At 31.7% G+C, this 27,852-nt stretch overlaps 3 protein-coding genes and 1 long non-coding RNA gene across 10 annotated transcripts; all 4 read right to left on the bottom strand.

Moving 5' to 3' along the window:
* Positions 1 to 116: 116 nt before the first annotated feature.
* LOC118060670 (uncharacterized) lies at positions 117 to 8,175 on the bottom strand. 6 transcript variants are annotated; one of them, XR_012171387.1, is made up of 8 exons: positions 7,892 to 8,175; positions 7,762 to 7,793; positions 7,214 to 7,283; positions 7,030 to 7,119; positions 1,672 to 1,825; positions 1,485 to 1,583; positions 1,195 to 1,311; positions 117 to 943 (listed from the first exon to the last, which is right to left on the bottom strand). It is a non-coding gene; the product is annotated as an uncharacterized lncRNA (long non-coding RNA). The 6 variants fall into 6 exon arrangements; XR_012171385.1 differs by having other exon boundaries at positions 1,195 to 1,583; positions 7,892 to 8,007; positions 8,112 to 8,164; XR_012171386.1 differs by having other exon boundaries at positions 1,195 to 1,583; positions 7,892 to 8,007; positions 8,102 to 8,146.
* Positions 2,320 to 4,481, bottom strand: LOC118060579 (uncharacterized mitochondrial protein AtMg00170/AtMg00620; the record flags this gene model as incomplete). Its single annotated transcript, XM_035073814.2, is given in 2 exon segments — positions 2,320 to 4,383; positions 4,386 to 4,481. Coding segments are annotated over 2 exon segments (231 nt in total), but the record flags the coding sequence as incomplete, so codon positions are not given.
* A 2,018-nt stretch (positions 8,176 to 10,193) lies between the features above and the next one.
* On the bottom strand, positions 10,194 to 13,887 carry LOC118060695 (probable fructokinase-7). Of its 2 annotated transcripts, none has more exons than XM_073412863.1 (7): positions 13,643 to 13,887; positions 12,874 to 13,119; positions 12,315 to 12,527; positions 11,991 to 12,188; positions 11,719 to 11,859; positions 10,897 to 11,013; positions 10,194 to 10,532 (listed from the first exon to the last, which is right to left on the bottom strand). In XM_073412863.1, exons 2-7 carry the CDS (start codon positions 13,057 to 13,059, stop codon positions 10,380 to 10,382), a joined length of 1,008 nt encoding a protein of 335 aa, XP_073268964.1. In that variant the 5' UTR covers positions 13,060 to 13,119; positions 13,643 to 13,887; the 3' UTR covers positions 10,194 to 10,379. The 2 variants fall into 2 exon arrangements, with proteins under 2 accessions (XP_073268964.1, XP_034929848.1); XM_035073957.2 differs by having other exon boundaries at positions 12,874 to 13,085.
* Positions 13,888 to 17,349: 3,462 nt separating this feature from the next.
* LOC118060661 (agamous-like MADS-box protein MADS3) lies at positions 17,350 to 26,015 on the bottom strand. Its single transcript, XM_035073924.2, has 8 exons — positions 25,341 to 26,015; positions 21,516 to 21,594; positions 21,315 to 21,376; positions 19,598 to 19,697; positions 18,835 to 18,876; positions 18,552 to 18,593; positions 18,288 to 18,391; positions 17,350 to 17,619 (listed from the first exon to the last, which is right to left on the bottom strand). Exons 1-8 carry the CDS (start codon positions 25,520 to 25,522, stop codon positions 17,529 to 17,531), a joined length of 702 nt encoding a protein of 233 aa, XP_034929815.1. The 5' UTR covers positions 25,523 to 26,015; the 3' UTR covers positions 17,350 to 17,528.
* Positions 26,016 to 27,852: the final 1,837 nt, after the last annotated feature.

Here is a 27,852-nt window from a genome sequence, read left to right as displayed (position 1 = left end):
GAGGGCAATTTTGGTTATACAAATATATTGCTGACCGAAGTGAATGATAAGATTTCAATTGTTCAATCAAAGCCCACATTGGGCAGAAGCAGCACATGTGAAGGCGAAGGGGAGTCTAGAGATTTAAACGTACAGCTATAGCCAGAATAAAAGTGAAGAACAACAAATGTTTACTTCACATGGGACGACAACTATCAAAGGAATCTATTTGTAACACAAGAGAAGCAGCAGTGGGAAGTGGGATCAAATACCACTTCTATATCAACAGACTCTATACAAGTGAAAGAATACACGGGGCAGAAAATATTAAGCAACATGTAAAGGGGATAAGGAGAGTCTAGAGTTTCAGGTCACAGCTTCGGCTTGTCAAAGAGTAAATAACAAGAAATGTTCATGAGCCATACTTCCTTGAATGAGGAATTGATGGCAAGGGTAAGGGGCAATGTGAAGTTCAAAAGGTCAGATGGCATTTTCTATATCAAGAAGCTATAGCCAATTGAATAAATACACTGGGAAAAATCAACCAGCATATATGGAACAAAGAGCATGCTTGGTGGAGCAAAAGTAGAGGTGCTCACAGTTTCAGTGTAGGAGAATATGAAATGTTGTTTCTAACTTCTGCCATCGACATCGAATCCTGCCACCGTCCAGCCAGGTTGGGCAAATCCTCCACCCTTGGGAACAGCCCCAATTCGCCTCCCCCTTCCTTGGAAATGGACTTTCTTCTTTCCCCTTCCTTCTACTTCGACATTAGGCTGTTGATTTTGCTCATTCATGACTTGGACATTTCCCCCATTTGCGTGATGAGGAGCGTTCTCAGCGACTCCAGCACCAGTTTCTATTGAAAATGGAATCGAGGCATCTTGAGCTGGGTTGTTCGGTGCAGGTCCCATTGGTTTTCCATCCCATGGATAACCACAAGTGCAAACTTTCAACAATTTCTCTAAAACATGCAATGTGTATATCAGTATATGCCTATACTAGCACTCAGTGGAGCAGCATGATGTAATGACAGTAAATGGAACATCCACAAACATTAGCTCCTTAAGGGCACCCACTTTCAGGACACGCCTGATGTTATGGTTTTACTGAGTTTGCTTATACGATCTCATGCACATCCGAACATTTTCAAAGCCTATATTATGTCTCAATTGAGTTACTAGGCATATATTCAAATACAATTTTTTTTGTTACCTGAATCAGATGTCGTTTCTTAGCCCATTTGTTATCATCTTCTACACCAAGAAAATAACCATGATCTTGCACTGCCCCAATTGCCAAAGTAAGTTACGCACACACATAGGCCAATGCCTTCTTACACATGCACAATGCAATCCCAAAGAAAGAGCAGTATTAACTAATAGTTAGCCCATGACAGTTAATAATCAATGTGAAAGTATACCATGATAGTGCTGTCCAAGCAATTAACTACATTTATTGATAGATAATTAGATATGACCGATAGTTTTAGAAATAGAGTTTACATGAGGAGGAGACATAGATGCTCTACTTGGGTTTAGGGCTTCCAGTCGTCTTTTTAATTTCTTAATTCTAGAAAACTGAGAGTTACTGCTTTCTTGAACCTGTTAAGAGATAATAAAATAAATAGAGAAAACCTAACAAACAATAAGAAGTAGTGAAGTTCAGAACTTCATTCAGAGATGATCTTACCAGATGATTTAAGTCTTCACACTTCTGCTTAATTTCTTCCTCGCCCTTCACAACTTTTGTTGCTGCTTCCAAGACGCCGAGACTCTAGTTGGGTCACATTGCAGCGTCTGCTTAATCTCCCCCAGACCCGTGAGAATTTACTGTGACAGTATAGCTGCCAAGTAACCCAAGTATCATGGTAGACCATGGAAGTATGGTTATAGTCCATTCCATTAGTGAAATCCATAGCTTACAAGTCTTTTTCATGCCAGTAAATGAAGAAAGTTTTCAAGGACTACAAAAACCCTTAAAATAGGCAGGACTTTCCGTTACATTAGGAAAGTCTTTCTAAAACCAATTGATTATTGGATTACACCAACTTAACTATCATTACCAGGAGATTCCTGAATCCGCTTTCAGATCACATTCTAATCTCCAATTAAATAGAATGAAAACAGAAGATTGATTAGATATAATAGCTGCAAACAAATCTCATGACTGTGATCAAACAACATTAGCTTTTTCTTTTTTTTTGTGTTTGCTTTTTGTTATTTGATTTTTTTTTATTTTTTATTTTTTTTTATTTTTTTTTCTTTTCATGTATCTTGTTTTTGGCTACCTTCTGGTTAGCCCTTTCAATATATCGACTTATTCCAAAAAAAAAGCTACGTCTCATCTCTTGATGAGTTCTTCTTTCAGAAAAAAAATGTTATGATGATTCACTTTGGTGCTGCTTACAAGTGGAGGTTGGATTATCTGAACTATGAATAAGAAGTCGAAGAAGTAAAGACTCCCTAGATCCGCCTCTTATTTAACTATCTTCTCAAACTAGCTAGTTTGTTTGGTATCTATAGATACCTCCTTTCCAGCTCATACATAAAGGTTATCCTTGAGTTAATTTGCTGCTAACTGAAGACGGGAATGGATGGCTGAGGGGACAAAAAAGATCAATTCGGTTTGAACGCTCATCTTGGACGGCTGGTAAGGCTGACAGAGACCGTTTCATAGTCAGAAAATTAGGAGCTATAATCACGAGGATGAGAGAATTCAAGGGATTCGGTTCTTAGGTCCATAGTTTAGCGATCCATATAGGAAACAACATCTGAAGCTAGATAGACGTTCATTCCAAAGGAACTACGGAGTTCAGGGTTCGCGTACCCTAAACTAGCTGGTCTAGAAACTATGAAGTGGTATTTGTATAGGGATAAGGATAAATTGGATAGAGAATCAAGTGAATAAACTAACTTTTTTAGCTTACCCTTCATAGAATGACTATTTATATGGCTTACGCTTATAAAATGAAGCCTGCCAAAAAAAGAAATGAAAGAGTGAAGGAAAGGGAAGCTTGGATTTCGAAAATGGAGCAGGTTGATTTCCATGAGAAGACGTTGTGTTAAGGTTACCTATGGAACTGACAGGAAGGGGGAAAAAGGTGTTGTTGATGAGCTAGACTTGATCAGGCTTACTGAGGGACTCAGCGTCGTATCCACGTGATGTTCCTTGGATACCAAGGCTAAAAGCCAAACGATTGGAGTGCTTTTTTGGGCTAAACCTATTTTAGAGAGTTCTTTGGGCATGTTTGTTTGATAATGGACAGAATGAGCTTTGTTTGCTGTTTTGCTGAGACTAGGCTAGGCCACGTGAAATGACCTCACTCGTCAAATCATCCTAGAAAGCTCTCCCTCGTCAACAAGCTCCACATTTAAAATATCTATAACCAGTTGGTTGAACTAGATTGGTACTTTTATAATATTCTATATAAAAAAGAATTACTCAAATTATATATAATGATATAATTGAAATTAAGGTTATGGATTTCTTTTATAGATATATTTATGTCTTATCAATAAATGCAAAACCTCTTGGATCTCTCTTTTTTAGAAGATGAAGAATTTAATGGAATTCTTTCTTTTCATTTCTTTTCCTAGCTTGGTGTAAAACCCTTATTCTCAATACTTTTTTACTATCAATTGACAAGAGTTATAGAGACAAAAATAAGTAATCTAACCCCTTTGATTATTTCACATATTTTGATATACAAGGCTTTAATCAATGATTTTGTCAAGGTGACTCCTTATATAAAATCATGAAAAGAATATAAATCTATACAAATAGCCCATAAAATAATAGTTATCATAAGTCTTAAGTTCATATTCTAGGCTTGGTTTGTCTTATGGTCTCTACCCAAATAGATATGACCCATAATCCATTGAACCTGCAGCTAGTTCGTCATTTTTTCTTTATTTTCTAATCATTTTTTTTAATCTTCCCACCAATCCTTTTAATTTCTTTTTTGCAACAATATATAATCTTGATTCTTTACCTTGATGCCTACAACTCAATTTGTTTTATAGTGATGATAATAATCCGTGAAATACTGTTTTTTTTTCTTTTTCTTGGGTTGTTTCTAAATGGCACCATAGCTACATGAAAGACCGTTTTCTTCCCCTAAAAAATGCTAGTTTCATCATCAGAGCCCAGCAAGCAACATAATTCTATCCAAGACTACCGAGATAAAATGCCACTCATGTCAAAACAACACTCCCACTAGGTAAAGGAATTGACTTCCTAATAGCCTTCTTGCTCCTTGTTAAGATGCTAATTATGTTGTTTGCTGAGCCCTCATGATGGAACTGATATTTTTTAAGGGAAGAAAGCGGCCCCCTTCTCCAGTAGAGTGGGTAGCATCAATTTACCTCGTGTAGTTATGATGTCATTTAAAAACAACATAAGAAGAAGAAAAAAAAACAATATCACATGGATTATTGTTATCACCGGAAACAAATTGAGTTGTAAGCATTAAGATAAATGACCAAGATTATATGTTGTTGCAGAAATGAAATCAAAGCGATTGGTTGGAAGAAAAAAAAAAAAAGGAAGCATGATGTTTGGTTGAAAAATTAAAAAGAATGATTAACTGGTTATAGATTCATTGGATTATGAGCCAAAACTCTTGGGTAGAGACCGTTAAACATCATTTTAATAGACCAATACTAGAATATGGACATAGACCTTTTGATAATTATCATTTTATAGGTTATTTATATAAATTCATATCATTTTCATGATTTCATATGAGGAATCACCTTGACCAAAATCATTTATTAAAACCTTATAGATCAAAGTATGTGAGAGGATCTAAGGGGTTAAATTCGGTTTTTTTCCCTACAACTTTTTATCAATAAATAACAAGAAAGTATTGATATGGAAGGTTTAGTGCCAAGCATGAAAATAAATGGAAAGAAAAAGCTCCAATAAATTCCTGAACTCTTTTAAAGAGTAAAGATCCAAGAGTTTTTGGGCTTCTTGATAAGAAATAATCATATATATATATATATATATATAATAAGTTCATAGCCTTGACTTCTATTATATCATTATATATAATTTGGGCTTTTCTTCTCTATATAGGATATTGAGTTAACTACTTTAGTCTAATCCTAATCGGTTCTAGATATTTTGGAGGTGGAGCATGTTAAGAAAGGAGCTTCTCAAGATAATGTAATAGGTGAGACCAATCAAACAAATATCATGTCCAATATCAAGATTTGTTTGCAACTATTATAGCTAATCAATCTCTAGCTTTCATTTCATTTGATTAAAAATTGAAATGCGATCTAAAAGCGAATCTAGGAATCTTTTGGTAATAGTAGTTTGGTTTGTGAAATCCAATAATTGATTGGTTTAAGAAAATTTTTCTCAACTTAGACATTGTAACCGAAAGTCCTGCATACCTATAGGCTTTTTACGGTCCTCGAAAACCTTTTTCTTTTACTGACTTAGAAAAGACATGTAGGCTACAAATCCCACTAATGGAATGGTTTCCATGGTTTATCAATCTACTGCTTTCATTCTGTTTGATTGAAGACTATAATACAATCTCAAAACAGATCTAAAAATTTTATAGTGGTAGCTGGGTTGGTGAAATTCAATAATTGATTAGTTTCAGAAAAGTTTTCCTAATCTAAACATTGTAACTGAAATCCTACTTAAAACCTTCTTTTACTATCTTGGGAAAGAACCATATGCTAATATGAATCTCACTTATGGAATGGGACTATAAACATTCTCTCATTGTATAATATGATAATTAGAGTTCTTGGTATAATTCAAGGCAACCATACTGTAACAATAAATTTTCGTAGGTCTGGGGCATGAGTTGATAAGAATAATTTTTTTTAATGGAGGAAACTACGTACAAACTATCAATGGGCTTTCTAATTTATGGTCTTCTTTGTCTTTTTTTAGTGGGGATCTACTATGATAGACACCTATTGTATGTAGATGGTTTTTATTTTGTGTGTTTACATGTATCACTAGTAGTCAATAATCTGCACAACATATCAAATGAAGAAGGAAATACAATTTGCCAACAACATTAATGTATGAACAACCACACATCTCACAAACTTCAACTGTGTGCAGCAAGAAAATCATGAGACAAATTCTACATTTCCATATCAAGGAATTGATTACATGCAATGATTCCAAAATCAACAGATACTTGTTCTTGAAAAGCATTTCCCCCTATAGCAAAATAGAGGTTGCCTTTACTTGTGAAATCTTTTTTTTTATTTTTCAGAAAAAATTTCTAAGAAACATCAAACTAAAGAAAATGTGTTTACTAACTGCGAATGAAAATTTTTTTTTTTTTTTCTGAAATTTGAAAAAAACACCAAAAATGATTATTTCCCAAAGTCTCCAATATAAATAAGGGCCTTATTTATATATAAATAACATGTTTCTTTGATTTTTAATGAAAAATCTGTTTAGAATAAATGTGAAAACTAGAGATGGAGATTAAAAAAAAAAAAATTTTTCTGAAAGTAATTACAACCAGAAATGCCTTTGATTTTTCCTATTCCTTTTTTTGGCCTTCTTTTAAAGAGCTCAGCCGATGTTTGAAGGGATGGAAGACAGAAAGGTGTTTTCATTTTCTTTTGCCTTTTGCTTATAGGAAGGCACCTCATCAATTAACATTCATTTTTCATCTAAGAAAATCAAAGAGAGAAATAAAAAAGAAAAAGATTCAGTGAAAGCATGGCCTTTTTAAGGAGTTCGGCCCTAACGTTGTTCAACATCGAGTTCTTAGCTCAAATCTTTATCCCCATTGCATCAGTCGTGTTCAGTGAAAGCATGATACAGACATGCGAGATCATTTCTAATGAAACAAAAGAAGAAAAATATGCAGAATACAATGCAATGCGACTGACGAAGGAACTGGTTTTCACTACTGCATCACATCACATTCTTCCAAATACCTCAAAAATCCATTTCCACCATCCCAAAATCATGCTACCCATATTACTCTAAATCATTCAAATACTACTTTCATTACTAACAGTAAGAACCAAGTTTTGACAACGAAAAGGGACAAACCTTCTGAGCTTCTTCCTCCTTCAACCTCGCAACACGAATTCTCTCTGTCGACATCTCTATCTTCTTCCTCATGTGTTCAAGCGCTTAAGCCTATCCACACCCCCATCATACACAAAAACCACCAGCAATGTCAGTAGAACACCAAATCCAAGACTGAAAAACTAGAACATTGCCGCATACCAACCTGCTTTAACGTAAGATTCGCTAGCTTTATCTCTACATCACGAATCTTCGAATAATTTTCTTCAATATATCTAACATCGACAAAAAAAATTCATAAAACAAAATTATATATATTGTTCATTTTTTAATTCTTAAAATTGAAATTTACTGATTCTCTCTACATCACAAATCTATGAATAATTAATTGTCTTCGACATATCTAACACAAATTAAATAAAAAAAAATCATCAATAAGATTTCAGAACTTCTTTTATTATTTTCTTTTAAATTCTTAAAGACTGAAATTCACTAATTCTTTTTCTGCGTCACGAATCTTCAAATAATTTTCTTCAATATATCTGACATTAAAAAATTTAAAAATATTTATCAAACAAATTCATAAATAAGTTATTGACGACTGTGATTCACTGATTCCAGTAATTATTCTTGTGTTTTTTTTTCTTTCTCAGAAACAGATTAAATCACTAGATAAACTGATTATCGAAACTACATTTTCTGATTATCAACACATAATTACAGATCCAAATAAACGAGAAGCGTAAAACTTACTTCCTTAATTGAAGTTGCTCTTCTTCGATTATCTGAAAAATAACAATGATTCACATTAAAATAAATAAATTCAGTAATAATTACAATAATAATCGATAGAGAGAGAGAGAGAGAGAGAGAAGAGTGAGACCTTCTCGGTGTAGGCAATGACAGGAGCTTCTCGAGGAAGACTGTCAGGTCCGACCTCTGGTTTAAGCATCGTCGACGGATTTGGAGATGACGACGACGACGACGGCATTTCTGTTTCTGTTTTGAAACAAATGTGAGATTTTCAGCGAAAAAACCGAATGATTATCTTTTTTATTAATAAAAAAATTGAATAATTATCAATAAAACAAACTCTGAATTACAATCTACGGATTAGTTTATGTCTTAGCTCTCGACGATTTTAGGATCATATTTTTTTTGAAAGAAGCTGTTATTATTAAGTAATGCAAAATTGTGCAATGCAATCATTACACAGAGAAAAAGTTTGCTGAAATAGCTAGCAAACCTATTTAACATAAACCCTACAAACTCAATAAAAAACCTTCCACCATCTGGTTCCTGCATAGGAGCCAAAAGAATTCAACATAATCTGCATTGGATTAAACAAAGTACCGATAAATTATCTATGAGGGTCATAGCCAAGCCACAAAATCAGATATTCTGTGCACTCCTTGTTTAGCGAGATGATCTGCCATGTGATTGCTTTCCCGGTAAGAATGAGAGTAGGTGATTGAATCAAAACATGAAGCTAGCCTCTGAGCTGAAGAGAAGAGTTTATGATGAATCCAAGGCCTATTATAAGAATTATTCATCCAGCTAATGACATTGGCAGAATCAGATTCGATAATAATATGTTTATGATGTAAGAAGCAGTTAGAGGCTGACAATTCGATAGCTTTGACTACTGCTCTCAGCTCAGCTACATTAGAGTCTAAGATCCCAATCGGCATAGAAAAAATACCTAAAAGTATTCCATGATGATTCCGCAAAACACCACCTATTCCGGAGGGGCCAGGTTTTCCGATAGAGGATCCATCAACATTCCATTTGAATCTATTCGTCATAGGGGGAGACCACATAATACCAATCCTCAACTTTTGAGAATTAGTCCAGTCGAAGCAAATCTGAGGAGGAGTAGGGAAAATCCGGTTCAATAGCCTTTAACCATAAGCAAAGCCGAGTAACAATAAGAAGAACAAAGTATCATAATCTGGGACTTCTGCTTAAATATTACATCATTGCGAAGAAGCCACATAGACCATGTCGCAGAAAGAACAACATCACCCATACTTTTTTCTGAAAGCCATAAACCAAAGAGTCCCACTGAGAGAAGAGATTTGCCAAGTTCCTTGGACAACACCAAGCTTAGGATCATATTTCATATCGATTTAATGCATTTTTTCATATTTACTTTTTATTATGTGAGTGAAATGTTAACAACGTGGTAGTTAGCATGGTAGTTGTGACATGACTATTACGTGATGATGATAATAATTATAATAATATTAAATTGACAATAATTATTATTTTATTAAAAATAATGATAATTAAAATAAATAATCATATACGATGTTATATAAATTTTAAATATACACATAAAAGTTATAGAGCTAAGAGTGATATGATTGTGGCACCAAAATTAACAATGAATGTGATAATATTAAAATGGAAGGGTAGTTCATGCCTTCTTAATGGTAAAATTTGGTCAGACTTGTAGAATTAATTTTTTTAATTTTTTTTAAATATCAATAAAACAACACTAATTTAATTATTATTTTAAAATTTAGATTGGTTCAATATAAGACTTAGGCTGATTCTTGTTTAAAAAAAATAATCTCAGCTAACCTCTTAAAAAATTCAAGTTAATTTAGGAACTTGATTGACTCATGTTTGACTTAGTCAAAATTCAATTATCAACTCATTAATTTTTTTTTTTATCAAAATAAATTTATTTTGATTTTTTAAAAAAAGAAATTAGATCAATCATTCTACCACTTAAACATTATCCTAAATCTAACTCCAAGATCAAGTTTTTAAATTTTTTGATTCGAACATTATCCTTTTTTCAAATCAATACTAAGCTAGATCCAAAGCTATGATTTTTTGGTATATTCTGGTTTTTTTTAAAAAAAAAATAATGCATATTCTACTTCTTGATCCTTCTATTATAATTTCTTGATCATGCGCTAACAATGCATATTCCTTCGTCCTATCTTTGTATAAACACAATCGATGTTAGGGGCAACACACTTGAAACCCTTCAGAATGTGAAGACCATGTATGTTCGAGATAAAACAGTGATAGCAAGCATGGCTAGAAAAGAAAGTTTTCGCCCTTGTGACCTTGAGGCTATATAGCTGTGTGCAAAACAACTCGAGCACGGCTAGCAAGTCAAGAAACGTCAAAACACATGAGTTTTGATAGTGGAAGTTAATCTGATCATGTTGAAAATAGATTTGAGATCATTGATTTTATAAAATAATCTAATCTACAATGCTTGAGGGGATTGATTATTACAACCTTTGATGTTCATGAGCATGAAAGAGAAGAACAACACGCGGAAACCAAAGGTGTTATGCAAAGATTTCAAACTACAACAACTTGACACAAGAAAGAACACGAGGGTTGATTTATGTATCTGCTTTCCATCCTGGGGAGACTTTCCCTAAAAGTTTCAGGACGGCTTCTTTGGTAGGTAGTGCAGGGATTGCACCTCTCTCTGTTACTGTGACAGCACCGCAGGCATTTGCAAACAAAAGAGCTTCCCTTAATAGCTTCTCATCCTGCAGGAAAGGAGGGAGGGGAAAAGGTTCGGTTAGGAGTTACTATAATGACAAATGGAGTCCACACAAATGGTGTCTGGAGTCTCGGAGAAATACAGTGAAATTTCATTCTGTTTTGTAGCAAAGGAACATTTTGATGGAGTCCACACAAATGGAGTTATTATAATGACAAATGGAGTCCACACATATGGTGTCTGGAATCTCAGAGAAATACAGTGAAATTCTATTCTGTTTTGTAGCAAAGGAACATTTTGACTACAAGGTTGTACGGAATCTATAGGAAGCTGTATTGATTCAGAGATTTAAAATTATCAATGGGATAAAAAGATTGAGCCATTCTGATTCTGTATGCAACTATATTTACCTCGAACAGATTTAGGTTAAAAGCTAGGTTGCTCAACATCCCACCAACAAACGCATCGCCTGCACCAGTGGTGTCAACAGGCTTCACCTTAACACCAGGAACACGGCCTTTGAATTCCTGAATTGGTTTACAGTTTATGTCAATTTGTAGTGCCACATTGAAATATCAGATCACATCGCATATGAAAATAACCATCTACAAGCAGCACTGCAGTGATACTTCCATTTAATACAGCAGATTTTCAAACTTTTTGACGACCGCACATAAACCACCTAGACCTACAAGTAACTTTGCATTAGATGCACCTACACATCCAGAAGGATCCGCACATTCATTCAGGTCATTTGCTGTGTAAGAGATTCTGACTTGAGTAATTGCATATCGTCATAATTGAAGAAATTCAGCAAAACATTTCTCTATAATATCATCTGGTAAGACATTGATGACTGATGTTTCTCGAGAGAATATAACAAAGGTTGGAATAGAATCAATTATTCATATGATTCCATAATTCAAATTCTGCTAACTTATCCAAGCACGATAACCAAGACAACTAATAGTTTGCTTTTTTCTAGCAAAGGCTTCGTTAGCCAAGGTCCTTAGCTAACATGAACTAACATTCCAACAACAGGAAAAAAATAGAGGGGGTGGGGAGCAGTTTAGCAGGAAGCCTCTTCTACAAACACTAAAGGGACATTTTTGGAGTTTGTCTGGGATATAATTGTGGATAGATTAGAATCTAGATCCTGTCTTTAGTTTGATAATTGATGGTCAACATGAAGGTTTATATTTATATATACGTGACAATAATCAGTAGGTTACCTTGGTGTAATACCGGCAACCCTCTGACCCTTCAGTTACAATCAGAAGCTTCAGATTGGGATGAAAAAGCTTGTCCAAGACCACTTTATCATCAGTATGATCATCACATCCAGTTAAGAATGTGATTTCTTCCTCACTTATCTGCAATTTCATATAATCAACCCAAGGAGTTCCAAATATATTACCATGAAAGATCCGCAATTGTTTCACTTCAGAACAATAAAATTGAGCTGGTGTATATGCGCTTGTGCAACAGCAGGTTTCAACTACACCTTAATAACATCAGCTTGTTCCCATATGCTCATTATGCCTTCCCTAGCAGCCTCTGCTGATGGCCATAATGCCAATCTCAAATTTGGATCATAAGAAAGGATGCTGCCAGACTTTTTGGCAATTCTCATCGCTGCAATATGGCTTGACCTGCAAGGTTCTGAAATCAAACTAATTGATCCATAATGAAAGATCCTGGCCTGCAATCAATGCAATTTTGGAAGTGAAATTTTTTCAAATGGATATCTGCCAGAATTTGAAAATCTTGTGGAATGTGTCCTAACATGCTACATCTTTCTTACTAAAACCAAAAGGAGAAAACAGACCTGCTCAAGGAGGTTTATATCTAATTCTGATTCTTGAAGAAGCATGTCTGCACTTGGATGACGGAAAAATAAGAATTCACGCTCACCATCAGCTCTGAGCGTAATAAATGCCAGAGAAGTCCTCGCAGTGGAATCAAATCGCACACCAGAATTATCCACATTATTTTGTTTCAAAATGTCAGACAGCATGTACCCAAAATCATCATCACCAAGCTGAGAAAATATGCCACAAAAGTTGAAATTAGAACCATGCCTAGATAAAAAGCAGGGATTCATGGAAACCAAAACCGTTCACAACTTTAAAAAAAAAAAAAAACAGGGGACTGAGATCCTGCAACGTACAGTTTACTGTGAAATTACAAAATTCCATTTGGCCAAAAGTTTAACCAAATTCCAATTGAAATGAAATCTTTATGATAAATCAATGCAATTTCAATTTAAGTTCCATTTACCCAACGCATCAAAAACACCAAATGAAATGAATTAACCAAGTGTTTGGCATGTGCAACGCAACAAGTCATTCCATAAATAAGTACCCCAGAACCATATCCAAATGCACCTTGCCTATAAAAGCTGATGAACCACCTAGTTTTGATATGCCAACGGCCACATTAGCAGGAGCACCACCAGGAGCCTTCTTGAAAGTAGATGCTTCAGCCAGTGAAACCCCACCAACTGTTGGTACAAAGTCAATCAACATTTCCCCGAAACAAACAACTAGCGAGCCATTTGCTCCTTCTTTCATATTCAATGCATGATTATTAGAATCACCTACAGATTTTCAATTGCTTGATATCAGTACAATCTGCACATCAATAACTACAAAATCACTCAGCAAATTGGAGTCAATAAAAAAACTATGCCTCCCTTTGTCATTCCCAAGACCAAAAAAAGCTCTTTAAATCAGATTCAGATTGAAAAACAATTCAACTAACTGTGAATTAACACAAATTTTCAATCTTGATTAGATCACAAATCAATAGTCATTGATAAATTCACAAAATCAATCCTATCGTTTTCAGGGTTGGTCCACCTAAAGCACTATAAGCTAGTATACAGTAACTCATTGTACAAGATAAGAAAAACTTTCTACAGGACTCAAACAGAGACAACAAACCAAAGAGGAATAAAGAAAGATCTATGAAAGAAAAAACAAGAAACCCAAGATCAAGAATCACACGCACAAAATAAAAAGAGAAAAACACAAAACCAGCTCAAACCCAATAAGAAATCATTGAAAAGAACATCAAAACAAAGAAACAACAAGCATAGCGTTGATCAATCAACAAAGCAACAACTTTAAAAGAAATGAAACAAAAGAGACTTACATGGGACATAATCCTCAGCCATTTTACAAGCGTTAAAAGCAAGAATCAAGAGAGAGGAGGAGGAGGAGGAGGAGGAGGAAGTGTGGTGCAGTGTAGGTGTCTTATAAAGAAGAGGAGAAGAGGAGTTATGGGAGGAGATGACGGTGCTTGCTTTGTTGGAGACCTTACACTATCCTGAAGGATCGTTCCACGTGACAAGCTGACAAACAGAGCTCCAAACTCCTCTTTCTTTCTTTCTTCCTTCCTTATTTTTTTTTTTTTTTTTAACCTTTTAATTATCACTCTTGGGATGTGTAAAAAGTTGTTTTTTTAAAGTATATTTTATTTTAAAATATATTAAAATAATATTTTTTAAAAAAATATATATTTTTCTACAACAACACTCAAAATAATTCAAATACATAAAAAAAAAATAATCTTAAACAAACAAAAATTTATTTTTAAAAAAAAAATTATTTAAAAACGCAATTATAAACTACCTCAATACAATATATAGTGGAATATGTACTTGGTACCCCAATTGAAATGTAAAATTCAATTTTTCACCAACACTTAAATAAACTCTATTCATGTTTGTTAGACTTTGCATTGATTGATCACACTAAGATATTAATTATGAATCATTGGATCATTAGGTTATTGTATTGAATTGCTGATTAAAAATATTATAAGAAATTAAAATTAATTCAAACATTTTTATTATATCCAATCAGGTTTTTAATTAGTTATAATCAGGTTTAATTGGGTTAATATTTTAAATAATAAACCTAATCCAAATCTACATTCCGAAGAAAGAAGGTGAATCTTAGCATCATAATTAGCTGGGAAGTATCCGAAGAAGCATTTTTGCAAATTCATAAACTAAAAGAAAAGCAACATTTTTGTCTTTTGACCTCCGTCAATGGTTCACAAAAATATCTGGCCGGCCACAAGCAGTTTTTTAAAGAGGGATTTTACAGTATTCAGAAAAAATAATTATTTATATATACTATTTTAAAAAATAAATAAAAATAAAAGAGAAACAAGAAAAAAAATTCAGCTTATAGATAAATTGTTTTTTTTTTTTCATTATCTATCTATGAATCAGCCTAAGAAATTGCTACTCATAATTATTCTCCTAGCACCATGATTTTTTTTTTTTTAATTATTAAAAAACTATTTTAACTCAATAACTTAAGTTGTTAGGTGAGATTTTAAGACATAAATTTATATTATTCTTAATACACCCCCTTCAAGTGAAAGCCTTTGGGCTTGAAACTTGCACATGCCTACATTAATTATCTTATGCTTAATTTTTATCAAATAAATAAGGATGGTGAGTTTTGAACTTAAAATCACTTGGTCATCAAGGCTTTTGATACCATTTCAAAGAATTATCTCAACCTAATAGCTTAAACTGTTATGTGAAATTTCATAATATGATTTATATTATTCTCTAATACACCCTTTAAATGAAAGTCTTTTGGGCTTGAAACTTGCACATGCCTACATTAATTATTTTATGCTTAATTTTTATCAAATAAATAAGGATAGTGAGATTCGAACTTAAAATCACTTGGTCATCAAAGCTTTGATATCATTTTAAAGAATTATCTCAATCTAATAGTTTAAACTGTCATGTGAGATTTTATGATATAATTTATATTATTCTCTACCACTAATCAGAATTTACTTTCAAGAAATTGAGATTGAGATTAAGATTAATGTTAATCACCAAGTAATGATTATTCTTGGCATTTTATTCCAATTTACACATATTATAGGCATAATTGATTTCCCTACTATGAATTTATTAGGGATCAAAACTAATTTATGCCATCAAAACATGGAGATTATAGGAAGTTTTATCCAATCCGAGTAAGATCGATGAAATTATTTTCCCTTGACATAAGATATAGATTACCAGTAATCATGCATCAATTTGTTCTTAGGATAATGGGATACCTACTGAAATTGGGATATTTCTCAGTAAAATGAGACGACCCTCTCTACCAATTGGAAATTCAATTCTCAACATATATATATATATACCGAGGAGGGTGACTGTTTTTGCAAGAAGGACATGGATGCATGAAATTTGTTTGTGGATATGCTGTATAGAAGACATGAACAAAATTAATAAGACATGAAATGGTTGTTGTCGTCATCATCGTTAAGAAAAACTTTATCTTAGAATTAGCCCTAGCTAGACGACATGGGGAAGTCTGTAAATTTGAAGTTAATTTCTTTGACTTTTACATCCATGTTACACATATGATGATGTCGTTCTTTCTTGGATTTTTGATAGAAAAGTCAATTAATTATGTCTGATGAAACAAGAGCTAGCTGTAGAATTCGAAAAAGACTCATCAACAAGAGCTCATCGTTAAGAATTGAAAAGCAGATTTCAGGGTGTTTGGAAGTGTGGTAACGGTTGCTTTTCAAATAGCTTTTCGTGCCGAAAAGCATACCAATATTGTTTTTTTATTTTTTAAAAATTATTTTTGATATCAGCACATCAAAACGATTCAAAAAGTACCAACCGTACTCAATTTTAGCAAAAAAAAAATTAAAATTTTCTGAAAAGCAGGTTTAACCGCAATATCAAACGGGCACTTTTCTAGCTTTTGATTCATATTATTTATAATTTCAAGTACGAGCAATGGTTGGGCCCCTCCAAAGTTTCAAAAGATCACTTTAGTCCATGAAGTTTAAGCATATTTGCACATTAAGCCCTTGAAAATTACCGTAGTCCTTCCAAAATCTTAACTCCAATAACTCAATTCACCCTCCAATATCACTGAAAAAACAAATTTCGACCAAAAACTTTTTATTTATAATTACCATTCTAGCAACATCTACAACTACGACAATCTCGGCCAAGTTGATTGAATTTTATTGGAGTTATTTTTATATGGTTTAATTTTAAATTCGAAATAAATAATAAATTAAATCAGGAGATTTTAAAATTAACTTGTTGGACTAAATTAAAAAACAATATTAAATAGTTCTCTACAACTTATATATTTTTTATTAGATTTCAAAAAAAAATTGATTCAATCCACAACATAACATGTGCATATAAACTAAAAAAATATACTTTTAGAGTCAAAATCCAATCATTGTTATTAAAACCAGACCGGAGTGGTAGGTTCAAATGATGAATTGGTAAACCAGGGATTCAACTGATTCGGTTATGATAAAAGACTATCTATGTAATTGAACCCATTAAACCGGGTGGGAACCGGTAGGTTTTTTCATAGAATCAGTGGCCTGAATCGGAGTGAGCCGTCGAGATCAAAACTGAAAGGTTAAAGGAAGAATTATGGTGGAACATTCAAAACGTTGTTGAGCTAAAAATCAATCTCAATCAATTCGCTACTGTAATGAATGGCAGCCCGAACCCACAAAATCTGTCATGGTTAACAAGTCCTACCTAGTCCTTTCTTTTGTTTTTTCCCCTGCAGCCTAGCTAGCCTCTCATTCTATACAGTTATATTTATAAGAAAATAATATAAATAATATATTAATACCTCATCTAATAACTTAATTAAACTCTTAAACATAAATAGTTTTTTTAACATGATATGGAAATTTTTAAATCGATGAAGATATAATTTTCTACATGGACCAATTGGTCCCGAGTTTGGCTAGATACTTTTCCAGAGGACATGCTTTGACAGAGCTTTATTAATAACATTTAAATCAAGCAGTACAGATAGCCAAATCTCAAACAGTTCCAAATCATGCTTTAATTAGAATAAATACTGCAATGTCGTTAATTACTTGAGCTAATTAAACACGCTCATGTTCATCAAATTAACATCAACAATTTTGGAACCCATTAATATCTCATCATACACACACACACACACCTGTAAATGCATGTTGAAGGACTTATAATACTTCACGAGAGCCATCTTGGAGTAGGGTTGCTCTTTCCTGGAACGTTAGTCCTGGCATCAAAGGCTTGTTCTTGGTAAACAAATTGATGGTGCCTGTTTGCACAAGAAACATTTTTTGTGCCAAAAAAAAAAATTGTTTTAGGTTAAGTGAACAAAAAGTTACTTCTATATATATCATGCTCAAGTCAATTTTTTGTAAACAAAAGCTTCATTGAAAGTCAAAATTTACTTATTAAACCATGTGATAAAATTAATTATAAGTCAGGATTAATTTAATGCTGTTATCTTAAGAGTTAATTAACCAGTATTGTACTTAATAAGGTTGGGTTAAATTAAAGTCCTAAATGTACATAAGCTTCCACACACTACAAGTACTTGTAATAAGTTTGAGACTAAAGCTTTTAGGGCTTGGGAATTTTATTTAATTAATTTTGAGAAATTAAGAATTTATTCTCTAAATATTAATTATGAACACTTAATAACCATGCGCGCGTGCATATACATATCCTACATACATTAAGTGGCCATTTAAAAATGTTGATGTAAGTTGTGGTTGTCCGCGTTATCAAAAGGATCCTAAAGAAGTGCTCGGGAGTGTAATAGTAATTATGATTTAAAATAATATATTTTTTTTATTTTTAAAAAATTATTTTTCACATTAACATATTTTATTTTTAATAATTTATTTGTGATTCAATAATATATATATAATACATCCAACATAGTTCACTAAATTAAAGAGGAAGAAGAAAGTGGCATACCCCATCTGTAAAGTGGGTAGAGGTTCAGAATGCTTATATCCATCCGCCTTGCTATGGTCTCCTACAACTTGAATAGCTGGGAGACGCAGAACAACTTCCTCTAGCTGAAATTTCAAAAACCATCAGCAAACTTAATTAACCAGCTTAATCCCCTCCTTGTATGAAGACAATAAACAGCTTCCATGCATTACCATCATACACAATTTGGATTACATTTCATGTGACTTGTATGTATGTGCAAGGTCGAGAAATTAAGAAGAATACCTTGGTCTTGAGCTGTTTGTTTTCCTCTTCAAGTTCTTGTTCCTGCATCATAAGAAAGATGATCAAATTTTGTAACAATGATTCTGTTTTCAGTCCACCACAGCTTGAGCAAGTCTTTAACCGCCATTGTCAATTGCATTAAACCTTCTCTTCGATTTGATCGTGACACTTCCCCAGAGAGTCAAATTAAGGGAGGGTGAGAAGTTTGCAGAGGCTATTAAGGCTGCCATAGATGTAGCAGTTGATGGAAGCAAAGTTGGTGGGGGGAGCAATGCAATCTTACCTTTTGGCGTAACTCTTCCATTTTATCAAACATCAGTTGTGTCTGCATTGATGAGGAGAAATTAAGAGCATTGTTATGGTCATCTTTAACGATTTTACCATTTGAAAGATGATCTTTATTAAATATTATAAAGAATAGCTAGCTCTAAAAGGCCAGCAAGGAGATCGAAAGGGAACAATGTAGGCCACTCTGCAGCAGAAGTCTTAAAAACCATCATTAGACAGGAACACCAAACGTAGAAAACAATGCTGACTACTTTCAAAACCTAAAAAGAAAGAATATGTAACCCTAATTGCCAAAAAGTCACCTACAAATTAAGATAAGAAAATCTATTGAAGGTAAACAGATAAAAATATAAAATAAATATATTTTTCAAACAGTTCTAAAATGAATTTTTATCCTTTCAAATTAAGATATATAAGAGGATTCATTTCTATTTCAAGATAATAATAAAATGACTGTATAATAATTATAATATTTCAATAGCAACTATATCATCAACCTGAAGAGTATTTTGGTACAAAATACTAGCAAGTAGATAACATTGAAGAACTTTGCAATGGTCCATAGAAAGTGAGCCCAGCCCCTGAGACTTGAGATAAAAACTGGAGAGATTTTAAACAGGGGCGAACAATTCACATAAAAATTGTATCATTTTTTAGCCAATAAATTCACACCATTTCACACTAGTTTTTATAATTGGTAAGAAATTATATAAATCTTTGAGTTTAAACATAATGCATGTGTAAAGGTATGTACGTACCTTCCTTTGCCTAGCTTGTGAGAGAGTTTTGTCAAGCTGTTTCTCAATCTTCTCCAACTCTTTAAATGCAAGTGGTTCAAGATCTTCTCCAAGAAAATTCCTGAAGAAGAAACATATTTAATTCTCTAATTTATTAGCATGTTCTAAAAATAAAATGGTACAAGCTATTTAATATTCACTTCGCCGTGGGTCGAATATTATTTTTTTCTTTCTTAAAAAAAAAGTGTATATGCAAACCTTTAACACGTGTTTTTGTACATAAAGAAATCTCAAGCGGAATTCGAAAAATTCATGCATACATCTAATTAAATAAATTGAAAACCATTTATGCACAAAATTATGACCCGGGTCATGGACTCAATTGGATTCAATATTTTTTTATAGTATTTTTATTATCTAAAATACACATCTATAAAATTAAGAGCCATCAAAATATTAAAGTGATTGGAAAAGAAAATCAAACCAAAACAAATTATATTGTCCAACTAATAATCAACCAAATATCAAGTGATAAAATTGAAAAACAAAATAAACAAGAAAACTATAAAAAAAAAATGCAATTTTAATGGATAAAAATAAAATAAAATAAAAACTTAGTCTATCAGGATAAGAAGGACCAGAGCTATTGGGCCTCCATAAAAAGGCCCAGGGATGCAGGCCTAGAGTAGCCCACACGCATGTGCCTTATTGTTAAAAAAAATTTCTTGAAGAGCGGACAACAAGTTGTCCACCCCTTAATGCTTTGAAAACATTGTTTGAATTGCTTAGATTTTGGCAACCTTCGATAGTTGGAAATCAGACCTGTCTGTTTCAAACCAAGAAAAACTCATTTTCAACTTGGCAAAATAAAACAAACAAAAAAAATACTCTAAACACCTTATAAAAACATATCAATAGCCCCTAACAACCCAAACAATAGCTTTGAAGTCCGGAATTAACCTGAAACTAAAAAACTTTTTGGATTCAAATCTATCATTTCACACAAGTTTAAGAGAAAAAAAAAAAAACACCTTGCAAAAGCTTTCTCCATAAAATACACACACACACCAAAATCACTTGTTTTTGTTATCATAATCTAGCCGCTTTCTCTCTCATTTCTCAAACTAAGGACCAAAAATAAGAAAAATAAAACTTGAGATTAAAATTGAATTTCAGAAATTTTTAAGGATTGAAAGTTTATAATTTGAGAAGTTGAAGGACCAAAGTGTATGTTTAGCTCCAAGTTTAGAGAAATCATCTATTTTGTCGTGTTTTTCATTTTATTCTCTTATATTGAATCTTTCATTTCCTTAGTAAATATGCCTAATTGGCCATCAATTTGGGTCTATAAAGGTGTAATCAAAGAAAAAAGTAGAGGAACTAAAAAAATCATTGTGGCAATTCATAGTGATTTGTTTCTTGGTAAACAGTAGCATGAGAAACAATTTTTTTTTCACATTTTTTAGAGTATTTCTTATTTTACTATTTATATAAAATGGATGTAATTCAAATTCGTGACCTTACTCCCTCTATTCCTTCTAGATCCAGTACAGAGCTTAAAGGATAGAAAGGGCCTCAAATTCAATCAAACCCCACTTAGGAAAGAAATATTTGCTTCTCTCCTCCCTCTAGAAACGAGATTGTATCTACCATTAAGTATTTTTAGTCGCATTTTAAAATACTTATTTTTATTTTATTTTATTTAGAAAAAAATGAAGACATTAAAAAATAAGATCACCTTTGAGAGCGTTGAAGAGTCTCACATTTTGCCCTTAACCTGGAGACCTCTTGGTATAAGTTCTAGAATTGATCAAAAAAGAAGAACAAATTAATGCATTTAAAAAGATATTGTAACAAAAAAAAAAGAATTAAGTTCATGAATAAGAAATAAGAATTGTCAAATTAGTCTAAGGATTAAAATAAGATGAATAAAACAAACATGTGAGCCTTCTTCAGGAATGTTGATGTCTTGTGTGTTGTAGCAACATTGTCGATATCGCTGAAGGATACTGTTCATACTGATTAAAAAGAAACAAATAATAAACCAATATTAAATTAATTTATAAAAATAAGTGGAAGCAACAAAATTAAGAAAAAGTATAAAGAGAAAAATCATTCAAATCCTCTTTCCTTTATTTTTCTTCTTTAAGGTTACACCACCTCTTTGCTAATTAAATTGATACACTAAAAGGTTTTGTTTCATGTTTAATTAAATAAGGCGGCATTAATTTCTTTTTACTTAGCATGTAGGGACTTTAATTAAATTTTTTTACAAAAAAAAATAATTATTATATTTAACTATTTAACAAACACAAGCATCATTCGTAAACACTCAGGTATGTATAAGATTTTTTTTTCTATTTTGAATAATAACTAAAAAAGGTTTTGTTGTTTCTTATTGTCTATATATAATTAGAATAAGAGTCAGTTATCAAAATAAAGAACTTAGAAAGAATTTTGCTGGAATAACTTTTATATCATTTGTCTTCTTTTTACTTTTAAAATATGAGCACAAAATATTAAAATATCTATTTTATTATGATTAAAAAGATATTATTTATAGAATAAATTACTCCACACGAATCAATAGAATTTAGAAATTTCAATATAAATAGTTTAATTTAAAATAGTTAAATTAAAAAGTCTTTCTAGAAAGATCTATAAAAAAATTGATAGAGTTTTATTTCTCAACTTAATTAGTAGTATCTCTAGAGTCCACTTCTACCTCATACTACTATGAGTTAAAAGGAAAATGTAAAAACTACCATCATAGTAGCCCAAGCGAGATTTACTATATTCATATGAATTATGTCTTTTATCTGAAGGAATTTTGCTAGTATTGTTCTTTTTTTTTTTTCATTATTTTTCACTAATAATAGTCACTAATACAAATAATAGTCACTAATAATAATATTTGTCATCAATATCAATATTATTATCGATGGTGCAGAGTTAAAAAAAAAAAAAGATTTTGTCCAATACCATTAATGAAACAATCCAAAAAATCCAATTCATTTAATTAGAACCAATTAAGTATAAGAAATGCGTATATGATTACTGGTAGAATCAGGAAATATTAAGCACAAACAAAATAAGCAAAGATGCTATTGGAAAATTACGAGTCTTTTTTCTTCGTTGCTTGTATTAGGGACAAATTCAACAAGTTTTATAGGCAAAACAGAATAAGGTATTTCATTTTTTTTGTTGATTAGATGACACCCAGATTTGGGATAGGAAAAAAAAGATTTGTAGTCCCTTACCTTACCACTCGATCATGCCACCAAATCAATATAAATAAATAAAAATACCCTTTTTTTTTTCTTCCTATTCTTTTTTTGGTACTTGTATCTTGAACCTCTTTTTCATAATTTAAATTCCTTTTCTAAAAAAATTCCTTCCTTTTTTGTATATAGTGATTAATATGATTATGACACCAAAAAAGATAAAAGGTTGTAAGAAATCCTTTCATGTCCTATGTTTTTTTCCCTTTTTTGTACTTTAATAAATATTCATGTTTTATTAAAAACAAAATAAAGTAGAGTTTTTCTGTTATATAATGAGAAGTATGATTTCATCCCATGCGATTATGTTAGGTATTGTTTGATTACTACATTGAGATATAAGAGATAAAAAGACAATTAATGGGATATGTCTTCTTGTACCTTATTTTTTAAAAATATAAAAATTCACTCTAAAATTATCATAAAGATAAAAGATAGATTTATTTTATATCTAGATTTATTTTATATCTTTGTTTGTCCCTCCAATCAAATATGTTTTTGTCTTTTCTATATTTGTCATTTCGTTTCTAGAATACTAACCAAACACAACCTTAAATATTAATATAAAAAAAAGTGCTAAATTAGTTTACTTGTAATGTTATTATTTCAAGTTCAAATCTAATAAAAGATAGGGAAAAAATATTGTGAAAATATTAATTTAAGTATGCGTAATATGAATAAGAGTTAATTAGACAGAGATTTGGTAATTAAATTATATTAATTGGGTCTAAAGGTATTTTTTTTCAAATGTCATTAAGTAATATTTGAAACAAATGTAAAGATATATCACAATTACCACTCAAAATAAGAAAAATTCCACTAAAAATATATACTAAAGAAACTATAAAATGTCATTATAATGTATATCTATTATAACATTTAGTTTAGTAAGTTTTTTTTTAATAAACACCATTAAAAGTTAATTTTATTATAATGGTTGATTTAAACATAATTTGTTTTCTCAAAATAAATTTTTACTAAAAAAATTGATATATACCTAGTAATAAAAGTTCCAAAAAAGTGTGAATATAAATTAATGATACTTGCATGAATGAAATGTTTAAACGTAGTTTTTTTTATAAATCATTCATTTTCTAACATCAATAATATCAGTACAAAAGAATGAAAAATAACGTAAGACCAAAATAAAATAAAAAAAGATTTATAGGAAATTAACTAATGATTAATTTTAAAAAACTTGATGAATTATAATTTAACTTAAATATTTTTGGATTTTACACTTTATATTTGTATCTAGTTATTTTTAAACATTTTTTAAAACTTTTTTTTTTTGTATTTAGGTTTTTATGAGGTATACAGTAATGAAAATATGGGACTAACATTTGTTTTAGGGTTCATTCTAAAAGAGCCTAATTTTTATTATTTTAAATTTTACCAATATTAATATTTTTCTCAATCAGAGGTGAGGTTGAATTTACTTATTAGTATTGATGATTTATTATAATGTTATTATTATTTTAAATGCATAGTAGTCAATTAAGATTTTTAAAGAATTCATAATTTTATATATAATTATGAATTTAGTAATTGATACACACACACACACACAGACAACACACTTATTCATTCTTCACTGGCTCCTAGCTAGTGATAGAGTTGGGTATGTTCCATTGGGAATTTGAAGGACAAACAACAAAAGCTTTTGCCATGTTACTCTCATGTGCATCATCACTAGAAGTCAACAGAGGAGAAACAATGCTCCAAATTTAAAGAACTGTTCAAATCATAAAGCAATGACATCAGAATGCAGAGGCAGATTAGAAAAGGAAGGAAGAACTATTCAGACACATTACACAATCACATCAAATGCATGCCCAGAACCTGAAGGATGGTGATGATACTGTTCGTGGCCAGAAGATCTCACTTCCTACCCACAGCATATATAATACTAAGAGAAAGATACCATTAATGTTGTCAGGAAAGTAATCGCACCAAAGCCATCGGTTCACCTCATCCAGGTTTTGGCGCGTCATTACCTTGATTCTTGAGAAAGATCAAGAACAATATAGACGAGGAATTAAAGATGCCATGATTTGACTCTTCCATAAACTCCTAGTTTTGAATCTGGCTGGACACATGTCTCAGTGGAGACAAAAGAGAGACAGAAACCCTAGACACCCCCCCTAACCGAACCTGTCAGTCTGAGAAGACTGTAGAGGCGTCATGGATAACAAAGGACACACAAAAACGTGTCGAGATAGCATTGGGAATTAAGTAGTACTTGAAAACCCCAATTTAAAAGATTAAAAAAAGAAAAAAGAGAGAAAGAAATCCGATCTCCCTCCCTTGTGGATCCAAGGAACTGAGGAAGTCTGTGTGTTAACCAAATCTCCCTCCCTCTTTCTCTATATCATTTGTGCTAAAGTTTGGTGAATGAATCTTGAAGCAAACAACAGCAAGAAAGCAGGAGAGGAAGATAGGAATATAAATAAACGAAAAGGTGGGGAGAAAGATAAGCTTACTCAATGCTACTAAACTCAAAAAGCTTGCCATGGCTAGAAAAGATGATAAGAGCAACCTCAGCATCGCAAAGAAGCGAGAGTTCATACGCTTTTTTGAGCAAACCATTTCTTCTCTTGGAGAAAGTTACCTGACGATTGATCTTGTTCTCTATCCTCTCCAAAACCACCTTTCCTCTCCCCATTTCTCTGGCCCTCTTGAGGAAGAAAACATAAGAACAATAAACAAATTTAAGAAACAATGAATTATCATCTCCCTTTATTATCTTTAATATTTATCTTTTATTTATCTGCCCTCTAATTACATCACTGTCAAGCTAGCCCTTCAAAAAGTTCGCACAATTAGGTCGTGCTGGGGTTAAAACTTGTATGGGAGTGAAACACAAACTTTATGTTAATGGGTTTTTTGCTATAAGAGGAGAAACTGAAAAATAAGGCTGAGTGTTTTACCACTCTTAATTTGTAACAAAATAGGATGGTGATGACTGAATTTTCTTTTCTTTCTCTCTTTGTCCACTAGCTTCTTACAGTTTCCTTTAGTTTGTTAGCTTCATGTATGTTTATCCGTGCACAATATACATAAAAATAGGTGCAGTGGAGATAAAAGGATAAACTAATATGAGAGCAGTTTAGGGGTTTTTTCCCAACATGATAAGAGAGAAAATCTTTAGTTTACCCTTTATTTGGTGAAGAAATTCATGTGTCAATGGTTTTTTTTTTTGAATATCCCTAAGAAATGAGATTGAGCTCAGTCCAGAGATTTTTCATTAAATTAGTTTTCATTTTTTTTTTTTTAGGTGATTTTGAAGTGTTTTCAGATTACTAGATAATTTGGTGAGATTTTTATGATGTTTAAAAAGTTTTTTTTAGATAAATATGAGTTGAAAATGAATTCTCAACCAAAAAACCCCCTCCTCTTGATTTTTCTTATCATTATAGCGGTGGTTGAAATCTAAGTTATAACTTAGAAAGTGATGCAATGCTTGTTACTTATTTTAAAAGAAAAATAGAGAGAGGCAAACGATCCCTTGAAAAAAAAAATTAGTTCATGCATTTTGTTTTTAAGAAAAAAACTTAGGTGTGTATGTCATTAGGCTTAAGCACCTGAGGTTTTTTTTTTTAAATTTTATTCTTTAATTTTAAATTAATTTTTATATTTTTATCATATAATAAAATAAAATAATCAAATTTAGTGGATTCTATGCTCGAGTTATAAATTAAGTTAGTTTAGTAAGGTTAATATAGGTTGTTTATTGTTTTCTTTTAATTTTTTTTTAAACATGCCAAGACAACAAAGTTACTTTAAGGGAACTTTTACGTTTTGAAACTTTGGTTAAATAAAGAGTTGTATTGGAAGTTTTTGAATTTTACTTTTTCAAAAAAAATGAAAAAAAAAAAAAAAAGATGGGCTGAATTGAAGAGGGACAGAGGGAGAGTCGTGAATGTCTCTGTTGTTATTCAGTCGTTTTCTAGTGTCACTTCCATATGGACAATGGAGGACATACGTAGGGCAATCCCGCGTGATGTCTCTTCAATTTCTCCTTAAATATTAGTGCTCTTTTTTTTTTTTTTTAACTGATTTTATTTTTATTTTACTGGTTTCTCTCTTAACTAGTGTACAACCATGGAAATTATGAGAAATATGTGTCGAGCTTTGTACAAAAGGGGGAACTTCAAAGGTGAAAAAGGTTGGAGGTGCGTGTCTTCTTCCCATTTCTGGTCTTGTATAGTACTGCCCCAGAAGACAGAAGTTTGCAAGCTTTATTTTAGCCTCTATGAATTCATTATGCTCCCCTCATATAACTTTAGTTTAAATTTTCCTGATTTTTCATTTTTAGTTTTCAAAAGTTCTGATATTCTCTTCTTTTTTTTTCATTGATAAGGATGTTAATCAAGACGAAGAGAGTGTCTGGGATAAAGATATAATGAGCTATAATTATATTTTTTTTAATGTACAACTCATTTAATGCATAAAAAACAACCACCAAAAGCAAGTTTTCTTGTTTTTTCTTATTTTCTGCGTGGGTTCTATAGAAAACAAATCATATCTCACCACACAGCTCTATCCTGTATCCTAAGTCTTCTCTTTGAATAATTTAAAAGCATATTTTCCATGATGATTTGATAGATTTAGAGAGATTTCAATTTTTGTGGATGCTACCCTCAAGATTTTAATACAGAAAGTCAAAGGCGAGAGCATGCTTTCTTAAGCACCTCGTCAATCCCTTGAGATTGTTATGATATTATCTAAAATTATTAAATAGCCTACTTCTTGAATTTGTTTATTATAGTTTTGTTTTAAAGTGTTTTTATAAGATCATGATACCATGCGGGGAGGGCAAATGAGAAAAAGATTAAAAAAAAAAAACAAAATGAAAAAAATGGTTGGATTTAGTTTAATTTAATAACATTTCAATACTTTTCTATCTAAAACATTTATTTTTTTTCATGTCCCAAATAGACACAAAATAAATTTGTTTTTTGAACCATTTTAAATTGAATTTTATTTTTTTTT

This window comes from Populus alba, chromosome 12 (genome assembly GCF_005239225.2).
Source record: "Populus alba chromosome 12, ASM523922v2, whole genome shotgun sequence".
In the NCBI taxonomy this organism is placed as follows: Eukaryota; Viridiplantae; Streptophyta; class Magnoliopsida; order Malpighiales; family Salicaceae; genus Populus; species Populus alba.
The sequence above is the reverse complement of the archived record's forward strand: the minus strand, read 5'-3'. Positions and strand labels throughout refer to the sequence as shown.